This window comes from Schistocerca piceifrons, chromosome 2 (genome assembly GCF_021461385.2).
Source record: "Schistocerca piceifrons isolate TAMUIC-IGC-003096 chromosome 2, iqSchPice1.1, whole genome shotgun sequence".
Lineage (NCBI taxonomy): Eukaryota > Metazoa > Arthropoda > Insecta > Orthoptera > Acrididae > Schistocerca > Schistocerca piceifrons.
The window spans coordinates 766,813,418-766,827,540 of NC_060139.1; the positions used below are offsets into that span (position 1 = coordinate 766,813,418).

General features: G+C 39.1%; 1 protein-coding gene across 3 annotated transcripts in view; it reads left to right on the forward strand.

The window, feature by feature from the left end:
• The window catches only part of LOC124777985 (ATP-binding cassette sub-family A member 7-like), a 594,849-nt gene that overhangs the window by 141,650 nt on the left and 439,076 nt on the right, over positions 1-14,123 (forward strand). For all 3 annotated transcript variants that reach the window (XR_007015818.1, XR_007015819.1, XM_047253552.1), the window contains exons 12-13: positions 2,291-2,412; positions 2,496-2,568. Coding sequence is in view for 1 of the 3 variants with exons in the window: in XM_047253552.1 (XP_047109508.1) it covers positions 2,291-2,412; positions 2,496-2,568 (195 nt within the window). In the remaining 2 variants the exon portion in view is untranslated. The remainder of the gene's footprint in view (positions 1-2,290; positions 2,413-2,495; positions 2,569-14,123) is intronic.

Consider the following 14,123-nt stretch of genomic DNA (forward strand, 5'->3'; position numbering starts at 1 on the left):
TTCAACTCTTGCACCACACTAACACAACAGTATTTTAATTTTATATTTTTTAGTACAAGATACACCAACCTGCTGTGATAACCTCCTTACTGACATGCAGCAACTTCTTGAAATTTCTATGCGAATTCTGTGGTCGATTTCTGCTACAACTCAACAACATGAGCTTCTCACAACGGCTGATGCACGAACACACAGCTGCACTCAACTTTTCAATAAAATGAATTGTGGTCAACTTTCTAGCCTGTTTTGCCACTTCACAAGCAATTCGACTAGAGATGATCATCCGATACGTGAGGCATATTGGTTCTATGTGGAACACCCTGTATATTTATTTTACTAATTACAAACTCATTCTAGTTATGAATCTGTGAAATTAGGAGCATTGGCCATTACTCATTACAGTATGTAAACATTTTTAAAAACAGTCACGTCCAAAAATTTTGACCTGAAATGGAAATAAAAGTATTGTACACATTTGGGACCAACAACATCATCTGTTCTGTGTCTAGAAGAGTCTGTGATATGCAAAGTTGGGACAGTGAAGAATTTTCATAAAAAATGGAAACATTGAGACAAGTGCCATATTGATGTCAAAAGGTGCAATATGTGCTAGTGAATCAGTTCATGTGGGCTGAATGATTGGATCTGGGAATCAAGTTTCTGTGAAGTTTCAGCTTGTTATGGGCATGTTGTTATAGCAGTGATATTTATGTAGGAATTTTGGATAGAAGGAATTCAGATGCAGCAATAAGTGGGTAATGGCCATGAAATGTAACCAGAGCATGCATTGAGCTTCAATATGTCTACTTAGCCATGACAGATCATACAGATTTGTACACATTTTGCCTTGATATTGGAATGCTGAAAATACTGTGAATCATTCTACATCAACTGCTGTCAATTAATACTGGTGGCATGCATGCCACAAATACTCAAGACTGCAATGTACACATGAATGACATCACTGTTGTGCTGAATGTCATAAAATATAGTGTTTTTAGCTGAATTGTGCTTCAACCTGTTCTACAATGATGGCTGCATGTGTATTGAATGCTATCTTGGCAGTTGCAGTTTTGTAGGCTGTGTAGTAGAGTGGCAAAGGAAGCAAATATCAGGTTGATTGTTTGGGGCAACATTCAGTGTGATCTTGACTCCTACATATTGGAGGCAATCTGAACGGCAGCCACTACATCATGGAGGCTTAGGAATGTGAGTTTCTACCTCTCCTTCAGGGGACTCCACGCATCATGTTTTGGCTGGACATTGTGTGCCCACATGATGGGAGAAATGCGCAAGCTTTCTTCAAAGATTCGCAAGCTGTGACTTCGTCGTGAAAAACACAGTGACCCGTATATGTAATAAGTTTTCTTTAATTTACGCCTATGGTCACAATCTTTTTTGTTTAACAGATTACCGGTTTCGGTCTTTAATGCCCATCATCAGATCTGTTTCATAAAAACAAAATCCTAATGTACTGCAGCCATAGTGGCATCGTCAAATGTTAAATGCGGAATCAGCACCAGCGTGCATGTGATGTGATTTATATGTATTTGACGATGCTGGTGCTGATTCCACATTTAACATTTGACGATGCCACTATGGCTGCAGTACATTAGGACTTTGTTTTTATGAAACAGATCTGATGATGGTCATTAAAGACCAAAACCAGTAATCTGTTAAACAAAAAAGATTGTGACCATAGACGTAAATTAAAGGAAACTTATTACTTCTTCAAAGAATCATGAGTTCTGTGACCTATATGATTACACTACACATAGACCTTTGAACATGTCTGGGATGCTTTGTTGACCATATACAGATTGAAATATGGTATTTCAGTTACCTAATCTGTTATGTAATGTTCATTTAAGTCATATGTATCCTTCTTGGTGTTGCATTTTCAGAAATATTAGAGAAGTGAAACATTTGATCATAATCTGGAGCTACAGTTCAGTAGAGCCACATCAAAAAGTTGTTCATAGGTAGTACACTTATGCAATGAATCTGCAATGGTTTACTGCAAAAAGAAATAGAAAAGTCAAATTTGTTAATGACATTTCTATCATGAACTCAAGCAATTAAGTACTATTGCATAATAAGTAATGTTCCAGCCATTCACATGTTCACAGCAAGACATAAAGGAAACGTCCTTAGAAATAGGTAACTTCGTAACTGACTTTCAGTTCTTCTCAATGTTACCCAAGAAAAGAAGTGGCTTCAGCAGTTACTATTTAGTTTTGTTGTCTTGCAGTTATTGTAACAGGAATGATTTTTTATTCAAACTTTTCAGACTTTCATTAATTCAAAATCTGGCCAGTTGTTGATAAAGAATCTTTTAAAGATGACTGGTTTACCTAACAGATCAATGACTTATGAACAAGATATGCAGCTTATGAACAGTCTCACAGACAGGTATGAAATTAATTATATTTTATTGCATTAGTCTTATTTATTTGTTTGTCAGCCAGTTATCATATTTTCTCTTCTAATTACAGGCTTTTTAATGTAACTGACACAGATTTTGAGACTATAGAAAGTATACAAACCAATTTCAGTCTTTTCTTAGAGGTAAGGGATCAGTAATGTAATAATAGTCACTAGATCTTGTAGTAAATTTCTGCATAAAGTGAACATTAATATTTCTTTGTGTAAAAACAGTTGAGAAAGAATTCTTTTTCCAGCAGTTATCTTTTGCTTCATCTTTAATTTGTAAAATAACTCCAATGATAGTATAAAAATCTTAATTGGACTGACTTTTGACTGATTTTTAGATAGTATTCATTGTAAATAATGTGAAACGAAGTGATCCCAAAGTTGTTGGTTGTGTGTATTTGGACTTAAATGTATTCACTATAATGATTTATATGCAAGGGATAGTCAGAAAATTTTAACTAGCACCTTGAAAAATGAAGTTCAGTACATTGAAATCCTTGAACCACAGTACTGTAGCACACTACTGGAGGAGCCATAACGTAAAGGCACAGCCAATCTCTAATTTATCAATGTGCCCTGCCATTTTGTTTTGAATCCCATAGCAGTGGGCATGCACAATATGGATTTCAGTGTGTACGAAGACTAAAGACATACACCTGCAAACAAACAAAATACTAACTACATATAAAAAATCTACTTGTGGCAGTGACAGGAGAATACACATATAAAGATATTTAAATCTGCAAGCTTTTGGAACCAGTGGCTTCTCCTTCTGGCAGAAGGGAAGGAAGAGGTGTGACGTAAAACAACTGAGGAGTTTAGGAAATGGGGAGAGTTTGGAAAAGTCACCGACACTCCCGGGTCAGGGGAGACTTAGCTTATGGGGTAAAAAACCATAAGAAGTGAAATGTAATTAACATGGTTCATAAGCATCCGACTGAAAATCTCCACAGTCAATCTTTCAATTACTACAAACACTTAACAGTACCTCCAAAGTTCACTTGTGGACTCTACCCGAGTGTCAAATTACTCGTTATAACTGTAGATAACAGAGTTTAACAAGCTGGGGGCCAGTTTAGGTTTCTTAATAAGACCAGCGATGATCTGATCCCTCACTTTGATCCACCTTCGATCCAAAATAATCATTTACTTTAAAGCAGCTTAATAGATAGCAATGCCGATAACAACACTCTTTCCCAAGCAGCACTCTAACTGGAGACTGTAGTACTGAAGTAAAGCTTACACCACTCACAAGTGTGATATACGTGCCACCAACATGCACGTTTTTAGAATTCTTATTGTTCACCTCATACACCAAACTTGCCGTGATTCTTTGTCGGAATCCAAGGGCAGAACCAAGAAATCGCTTCTCAGCCCTCGACTGACCACACGATGACAGGCAACACCGCCCCTCCACACTAGGTTCTTTGATCCCACAGCATTCTCTCCCCAACCGACTGCTTCCGCGGGGCCCACCGACCAAGCGGCCTTGCCCTCTGACACCGGTGTTGCTCCTCACCCACTATCGAGAGCTAACTCACTGCAACCCCCTTCTTCCTTGTTCTGTCACCTCGTGGCATGCGGGAAGCCAGCACACCAAAGATGTGGTGACCAGAGGCTCCAGTCCAATCTCGATATTGACTATTGACATTGTGGCGATTACTGAGAAGTTGGGTGATTCCAAAACAAAAAAAAAAAAAAAAAATTAAATAGTTAGCCGTACTGGCTCAGACAGGAATAGGATATGCATGACAAAAATTAGGCCAAGCCATGTATTTCAAAGGAATATGAGCAGAAAAATTTGTAGGGCACACTGTACCCTCTGGAAACAAATCTGAAAACTCCTCCCACTGTGTTTCCAATTGAGAATACGAAACCTGATTGGACACAAGGTGAACTGCATCAGTGATAGAAAATCCAAATGCCTGGAATGCACCCATACCAGATACGTTCTCAACACCAGCATCAGCAACCACCAAAAATGTAACGGAATGAATCACTGATTTGTAAGAGGCAGATTGTGTAAATTGTCCCACTGGCACACTGTCCTGTTAGTTATAATGGACCATCTTCTGCATGACCTGTGTCAATGTGGTGAGCCTGAACTCTCATAGGTATGAGAATTCAGTAACATCACTGCAGCACCTGTGTTGACTTATAGCCGGACTACTTGGTGCAAAACACTTAACTCAATAAACAACTTTGGAGAAGCCACAAGCATTAGAGTTACACAGTTTATGTCCATGTCCATCTCCTGAGCAATCTTCGGTGAACGACTGGCAAGCGAACTTCTGGCAAGTAGCCCAGTGCTAAGGGCACTCTGAATGTTTGTGCTGGACAAAACGAAAGAATAAGATGGAAACAGAGAACACTGACCCTGACACTGTGGTGTTTGTGGCTGCTTGGGCCAGTCTTGCTCTATTCGGCACTGAGCCTGCCTGTTTACTGCCACCACTGCCGCTTCCTCATGCAAGCTGTCTATCGTCCTAATGGGAACATCTTGTGACACTATTGCCACATCACCACATGCTTCATTGATCACCTGCTGCCCAGGGAATTTCAAAAGATTGTGCTATTTGCAAAACTTCTGCCAAGAGGGGTTTTCACAGAGTGAAGCCTTCTGGTGCCCTTCTTTGTCCGAAGCTAAACAGATAACTGTGCTGCACACCATAGAGTATTGACAATTAAGGCTAAGGCCATGAAGTTCCACTGCCCAGGCTCTGTATGACTGCTATGGTTTCTTGTGTCATTGGTATAATTCAACTCACACTGTTATGACATGTGTTCATTTGCAGTGGTAGTTGGACAATAAACTGCACATGTGTATCAAAAGTAATAGTTGCTGGTTCTTGTAAAAGGGCAAGTTGACACAGTAATTGATGCACCTTAGGCTTTGCATAAGTTCGAGTCCTTCACACTGAAAGCCAAAAAATGCTGTCTGACTCTTTTTTTGTGAGCTTCCCAGTCCTCGGCTGAATCATCATATGGCAGAAAAGTGGGTAGACAGACTGGTCGAATGGTATCCTGTCTGTTAATGGAAGCCAACAAAGTGGTCAGTGTCAGAGCAAACTGTTCAATCAGGGTTGGGAGCATAGCATCCACAGTGACTAAACCCGATGAGACCACACTCAAAGACTGCACACGCGGAAACCATTCCAATCTCGTTGCCAATCATGTAGGAACCAAGTAATATATGAGACCAATCCAAGTGAAACAAATATATGGCTTTACTATAAATCTCTGAACAATAATGGAAAAAAGTCTCTCATGGCTCTTCATGTAACAATACAAAAGAATCATACAGGGGTGCAACATAAGTGATACACACAACTGATGTGAGCATTACAAACAAGAATGTAGTGATGTTAAGTCAGTGCTGCTCCACATGTATATAAGCCTGAGTTACTGGTAGATGGTGCAGCAGAGACTGTGGCATGCGCACACTTCCTACGGGTGGCCTCTATTGGCCAGCCCATGTTGATATAGTTGGCAGTTGATTTAAATACACACTCATTGCAACACTGTGCTTGGTGCACTCACCGAGCGAGGTGGCGCAGTGGTTAGCACACTGGATTCGCATTCGGGAGGACGACGGTTCAATCCCGTCTCCGGCCATCCTGATTTAGGTTTTCCGTGATTTCCCTAAATCGTTTCAGGCAAATGCCGGGATGGTTCCTTTGAAAGGGCACGGCCGATTTCCTTCCCAATCCTTCCCTAACCCGAGCTTGCGCTCCATCTCTAATGACCTCGTTGTCGACGGGACGTTAAACACTAACCACCACCACTTGGTGCACTCACACTCACATGCACGGATAGCGGGATGCAACCAGTGTCACTTGCATAATTTAAGGAATCTCTGACATCTATTCTGTGGAGATTACTGGGGAAGTTTCCTTGATAGAAGCACATTATTATGATGAACACTAAGTATCAACTACTACATGTGCAATGCAAAAACCACAATTTTTTGGGAGCAGGAGGTCACGGTTTATGGTACTGTCAATTACCCTGTTGTTTAGTTTCTCTTCACTCTTCTTTCCATGTGTTAGATGCCATCAGTTTCATTTCAGGGTTGCAGTTAGAAACATTGAAATCAGACATAAGTAGCAATTGTGTGTGGCATCCTGTGGGAGGAGGGCCACATAATCAGTTTGTTGAATACTTTGGTGTCCAGCTATTCATAAAATGTTACTAAAGTTCCATACCTTTGTAACTCAAGCATTATGTTCATATGATGATGATGATGATGTTTGCCTGTCTGTATTCCTGAGTTGTTGAGAGCTAGTTGTTGTTGTTGTGGTGGTCTTCAGTCCAAAGATTGATTTGAGGCAGTTTTCCACACTAGTCTGTCCTGTGCAAGTCTGTCATGATCACCCTCTACAATTTTTACCCGCACTCACCCCTCACCCCTCACCCCTCACCCCTCACCCCTCACCCGTCCCCCCTCCCTCCCTCCCTCCCTCCCTCACCATTCTTCCATGCCCATAACACACCTTCAAGCTGTGACATCTAAGAACCAGCAGCCCACAGCAAGTGGGGACCCTGGACTCATTGCCCCATGTTGTAGATAAGCTGCACCCATGTACCCTGCATGTAATAATAAACCATTTCTCCAACAAAATGCTGCATGAAAACTTAACTGGTAATAAAATATAAGATGTTGTGATTATCTTTCACTATTTAGAAGGATCAAGAGTGTAACTACCTTTTTTCTTAAAATGACATGTTACACCTCACATCTCACCACAGAGATGAAAGATGTGAAAGTCACTTTCTTTAAATAACTAATAACACCTTTTAATTCTTTTCATTCTTTTCATTTCATTTAACAGAGCAAATAAATGTTGGTGCTTTTTCCCTAAAAATTCTAAAATATTTTCAACCAAAAAGAAAAAATTCCATTAGAATAGAAAAGAAAAGAACAAAAGCATAGCTCTTCTTTTAGTTAACAACTTCTGTTGATCTCTGTTCCTCTCTCCAGTTTGAGGACTGGCTCTACAGAGCACATATATATGGTTAACCTTACTGTAACCTCCATTAATTGTAGTATTTCTTTCATAAGTTTTATTTTATTTATATTTGGGACTTATTGTTAATTATTTGTAAGAAATTCCACACTACTTTACAACTCATGGTAATATGAATCGTTTGTCTTCACGTATTTAAATAATCAATAGGTACCAATTAGACTTCGTAAACTAATTGTTCCAGCAGTCCTGTTGCAATGCACTAGAGTACACATATATGAAAAAAATTAAGTAATCTTTGTTTTAGTTCTACACCTCGAATTATCTGTTACTGCTTTATGCTTAGTGAGGTAATTACCAAATTGATAGTGTGATTTACCCTAGCTTGTACATAGCCATTTATTTTTTTTTAACAAACCTTGCTCCATCATATCTGAGGAGGTACTTGCTCTGACACCTGCTCTTTACGTTCTTGCATGTATGGTCACATCTCTTTCACTAATCTGAACAATCAAGGTAAGTCTCTCTGTACTTTACTAATTTTGAGAATTCTTCCCAAATGGGAAACAAAATTAACTAATGTTTCTTACCTCTGTAAGAACTGTGTAGACATAGTTTTCTGTAGGATGATACTTCTCAACCATTTACATTCATTACAGTGCTAGTGTTCCCCTCAGAATCTATCTCCTTAACATGGTGTATGTCCTCCCTTTCCTGGGTCTACATAACTCAGAACCTGGCGGTCATCAATCAGCCCAATCTGCAAAGATTCCAGATTCTCCTGAGAGTCTGAATCTTTTTTTTCCCCTCATATCAATGTTATATAAACCTTCCTCCTGACCATCCTGAGATTTACAATAAACAAGCTGTAGGAATGGGAGTGCCAAACATTTTATATGGTCCATTGTAACCTGTAAAGAACTTACTGGTTTCTTTCTTCAAGTTTGTCAGTAAATAAATAAATCTGTCATAAGGCTAATAAGCCTCGGATAAGAAAATAAAATTACAAATGTGTAAAGTTATGAACTTAATAAAACTCTTTCCAGTTTTGCCACCGGTTATATCAGGAATATCACATTTGCAAGGATTACATGTGCCCTCGGCATAAAATAACAAACCACGATCCGGGTTTCGAGAATAGGTATGTTTTAAATCTTTACCTCCAATCAACGCCTTAAACAACATACTTCTTACTAGCCAGTGCATTACCTCTACGTAATGTAGAATGTCTGTGATTACACAGAATCTACTACTTGCTAACCTTCCTTTCACAGACAGTGATTCTCATAACAGCTTATGTAATATGTATACGTGGTTTATACCTACCCGTGCATATCTATGAATGTTACAATAGTCATACACTTTAGTACACTCACTAGGACACCTCATATTGCTATTCACTGACTGTGTGTTAAATACAGATCTAAAATAAATACCAGTATTTTCTGACTGGTGTAACATATCAGATAGGGTTTCGACTGATTTGTGCCCCCAGACTAGTAAGAGGGTAAAAGTAGGTTGGGCACTAATAATTGTATTTGAATCCTTAGTCTGCTCTAATATGTTCAACATCAAATGTCTTCCGAGTTGGAATATGTTGTCATTGTAAAAATAACTGTTAATTGATTGACTGCATGTCAGTTCTTCAAAAACTGTGCTTCTTGCTAGCAGACTACTTCTCCTTTGCAGTGTCTTCAGTTCTAGAGGCGGAAAGAAAGCTGGAATCGTTCTCAGTTTTACCTAATGACCAACAATATTCCTTCTTTCAACACCAATGTATTTAAGCTTCTTTAACCAATGTGCAAATTGTCATCAGATATGTATATTGGAATTGTATCACAAATATTTGAGTACAAATATGTTCTACAATGAGAATACTTTTTGACAAGTAAGATGACGAAGAACATAAGACTGAATGAATGTTTTAAAACTTCTCTCGTTCTTCTTCTATGACATCACTATTGTTGTTTTTGTGAACGGCATTCTTCCATGGCCGTAATACACCTTCAAGCTGTGACATCTTTAGAACAAGTGGCCCACAGCAGGTTGACATGCTAAATTCATTGTCTCATGTTGCAGATGTGCTGTGCCCATGTACCTTGCATTACCTGCTCATCACAGTAAACCGTTTCTCTGATCATATGCTGCACGAAAACTTAACTACTAATAAAAACAGTTATTATATGTCACAATCATCTTTCATCATTTAGAAGAACCGAGAGTGTAAGTCATCATTTTTCCTAAAATGTTGTGTTACACCTCATATGGTACCTTCTGATCACCTTGATACCCAATAACAAACTTGCTCATCTCTCTTTTACCAAGGTAAGGCTGTGCCAACAGCTACATGGCACATATATCAATGCCCTACCAGCCACATCAAAATTTTGTTTGGACCGCCTATTCTAATGGTTTTATGTGATGACCTAAAGAAAGAAGCCAGTGGATTAGAACTCCCATAAAATCTATTCTGTGGGCTACCCATTTCGGAGTCCTTCAGTAACAAAATGGCAGACTACATATTTATTTTGATTTGAAGTCATCTGAATGCTAACAGCCCCACTTTTGTTTCATGTCTTGAGGAACTGATGGCAAAACTGGCAGTTGTCCGTAACTTTTCCAAAACTGACTTTGCAGACATGGGTCTGAAACTTCTGGTGGATCTGAAATTGTATGCTATGATGGCCATTAACATGCCATTTCGACTCAGATCAATACAGACTCAGATGTCACAGGTGAATAAAAACCTTCAGAACCACTAGCAACATTGAAAGCTGTGGCTGTGAGATCTTATTTTCTGTACAACAGCCAGTATTACAATTAGACAAACAACATTAAAATGGGAAGCCCATTAACTGTTGTGAATCTCTTCACAGAGAATTTGAGGATATTTCTGTAGACATGATGCTGTTAAAGCAAATATCTTTCTTTCAATATGTTGATGCTAAGTTGATCACTTGGCCTGATGGGTGTGAGAAGCTTGATGAGTTCTTGGAACATCTCAACAACATTAACAGTAATACATCGATCTTCAGGCCTCTGACGGTATTCTAGCAACTACTGAGCATGTCTCAGAACACCTGGTGTCTAGAAGATATGTGGTGAGTGTAGAGTCTTATATTGCATTGTAAAACAAGGCAGGAAGAAGCATGAGAAGTTTTATCGTGTATTTATCATGTACACTACCCCAAGAAATCCATTTTAGCTTAGAATGCTTTAGAAAATGGTTACTAGTCAAATTTGATAAAGCATTTGTTGTGACTCACACTGCTGACTACTGTGACTGTGTAATTGAAGAAGCCATTGGCACAAAAATCACAGATAACACAAGTTTATAGAGAAGGTGGCCTGCAGCTCAGTGTGGTGTGGGATCGAGCAGTTGCATAGTTGAAGTGAGCATACTGAACCCTTGAGTCAATGTATGCCCATATATGGTGATACCATGAGCACCACTGATGCCACAGCCTGCAGCTAATGTGTATAAGGGCTTACCAGCAGCCCACTGGCAGTCATATCACTTAATAATGGCCAAGGAGTGCTTGACTAAAAGCTCATGTAATTTTAATTGCTTGACACTGCTGAAAACTTGAGAACTTATTATTCAATGTTACCACTCTGAGACTCTGCATTCTTACATCATTTGATATGATTGATATTGGTGGACACCGAAGTGTCATGATTGTAAATGAACCACCTAATAGTTTCATATGAGCTGCATTAGTAACTGTAACATATGGAGTACCATTAATTGCTAATATGTGAGATTTTCCAGTAAGAATAGTGTTGTGTCTCCTTTTTCATCAATCTGATCTTCTTAAATTATGTTTTATTCGACAATCAAAAATTATAGGAGTTAAGGTTGGACCATGTACCTGCAATTGCCAAATTGTATGAAGGGTGTGCATCATTCGAAACTGGCTTCCTCTGTTAGATCTCATTGATAGTGCATACCATTTGACAGCTGGAAATCTTATTCATTGACTTAGAATTATCTGTATAATTCTGAGGTATTACAGCTCTAACATAGTTACAAATGCTACCTGTCTGGACTTGGGCATTATTTGGACCCAGAGTGTTGTCCTTAATCTGCTCTAGACACAATTGTTATGGTACAATTGGGTATCTTGTCTCCTGTCTGACTAGGAAATATGTTGTGGATAATCAGAGACAGTGGAAATTGCGATGCCTCATAAGTTATGTTAGAGACATCTTTGTCTCTGCCTTGCAGTCTATTCCTAACAGTAGTTCATGGTGCTTTCAAATATACACCTCTGCCATTGCATGCGGTACACATAAAAGCAAGCTGTGGTGGCTGTACTGCTGTAAACTGTTGCTGGTTTTGTATATCTGGCATGACAGATTGTATTTGGATACTGATCATGATGGTCATAGAGGGCAAGCAATGTTGACCACTCATACCTGCCTTAATGTGTGGAAAAATCTGCCATTAATAGACTTCATGTAATTCCTGTGCCATTCTCCTTTTGTGTTACTGTATGCATGATATGTCTATAGCAAAATGCTTACCATTGCAGCTTTTAACATTTAACACAAGGGTTGTTAGAAGACTCAACTGCATGAAAACTACCACATTTGGAATACCTGCTTTAACTCTTGCATTGTTTACTAATGTGTTCAGAGTGGAGGCACTTGAAACTCTGCTTCATAATGGGGATATATTCATTTCTGTGCAGCTGACATTACCTTAGTACCACCAGTGCTGGTATCTCATTCCATGAATAATAACAGAGGTTGGTAAATCTGAAGCATCATATGAAAGCAAGTTATGTCTTAAGTTCAGTAACAAGGGTCTAACTGTTATAAGCAACCCTCCTGGTGAATTTTTTGATTCTGGCAGCACGTTCCACAGTTTTAATTTCATCAACAGCCTTGCTTTTGATTGGAAGCTTTCCAGGCACCATGTTAGGGGTGTCATGGAAATTACACAATATTCCAATGAGGCAGCTGTTCATCATCTTCAGGTGCTGCTGAGTGGAGCTAAAGTGGCTCATTAATTTATATGTTGGTTCGCTAGAAAATTGCAGACATGAGGAGGTGGGGCAATACCATTATCACATGAGTTCTTGACGTCCAGAGCTTCCTGCCAAGAGAAATGAACCATCGACTCCAAATGTAGTTGCAAGCAGTGCATCCCAGCATATACATGTGTCAGTGTTGGTGCCTGGCATAGCTGTCATGGCTTCAAACCCACATTGGTTTGAGTTTCTGTGTGGCTGACAATGTCTTACTGCCACCAGTGCTGGTTCTCACTCTGTGTTATGCTGAAATCCTGGATTTCTGTTCATTAATTAATCTGCTATACTTATTTTCACCAGTTCTTGAAAGGCAGAATAAACAGTAGGTCGAGGCAGAGGAGAGGATGTGGTTCTCTCTGTAATTAACACCATGTTCAGTATTGAGAAAGTTCGTGCCGTTTTTCCAGCAGGGTGTTCTGGATGTCATTTTCCCACGCGATGCTGCATAGTCCTGTCTCCTGGTTATTGCAGTTTCCTAGTAAACCAACAGATAAATTGGTGACCCACTACAGCTCTCTACAATCACATCTGAAGGTGATGAACAGCTACCTTGATGAAATATTATGCATTGTCCACACTACTTATGACACAGTATTCAAGTAGTTATTATATCTGGAAAAACCTCAAAGAGCAAAGTTCCACTTTCATCAAAATTTTGTATGGCTCCGTGGCAGTGAGCCAAATGCTTGGGAATATAGGTATTTAATTTTTTTTTTCCTGCCACATGCTTGAATTTACAATTATATTTTCGCTTACAGTTGAGTTCAGTTGTGTTTGTATCTTGTATTGTGTTTCTCCCATTATTCAAAATGTTAACAATATTGCCCATGAATGACGATGTTGAGTCATAAAATAGTTTCCCCAATAGCCACAGTGTGAAGGTTTTTAGTCTCTCATCCTTTCCTTTCACAAACACCTTAAACTGCTCAAGGTCCACGTTAGAAAATGCATTTTTGAACAATTTTACTGGATCAGTACCAGCTCTGGAGTTAAGTGCACTGTCCACCATCATGTCGTGATTACAGGGTGAGATATTGCTGAGAACAGTTCATGAGCTCTCTTATACCACCAAGTTTTTGGATTTTTTGCTACATTGGCCAACAAACTCCTCATTCTGACACTTTTGGCACTGCCGTTCTTGGCTTGGGTTGGTCATGGTTTCCTTAGTATCTCATAAAGTGACATTGTGTTATCTAATGCATTCCAGTTGGTTGACAACCTTACAGGTTTTGTATAATTCTTCTGCTAGACAAGTTTGGAGAGTTACTATGATCAACTGCCATGGTAGTTTAGATGAGTTCAAAGAGAGTTGGAGTCCAGTTTTAAAGTTTCCACCTTTCCATACATCCCACAGGACATGGTGGCTTGGTGATGGAATGGAAACACTAAGTTAATGATGTAGTATCATGAAAACTTGTCTTATGAATGCCACAGTGACACTTAGTGAGGCAAGACCACATACGTTCTGCAATTTGAAGGAGACTTGCCAACAGATCGTGCTCACAAATAATCACACTTGACAACTTATTGAATTGATCTAAGTAACTGCAAACAATTGAGTAGTGATCTTCAACAGCAACTTCTATACAGTGTCTTGTTACTAAGCCACTTCTCAGAGGTGTTAACTTACAAAGTGAGACCTTGATTTAAATATATTACATGTATACTGTTAAACTTAATGTATGAG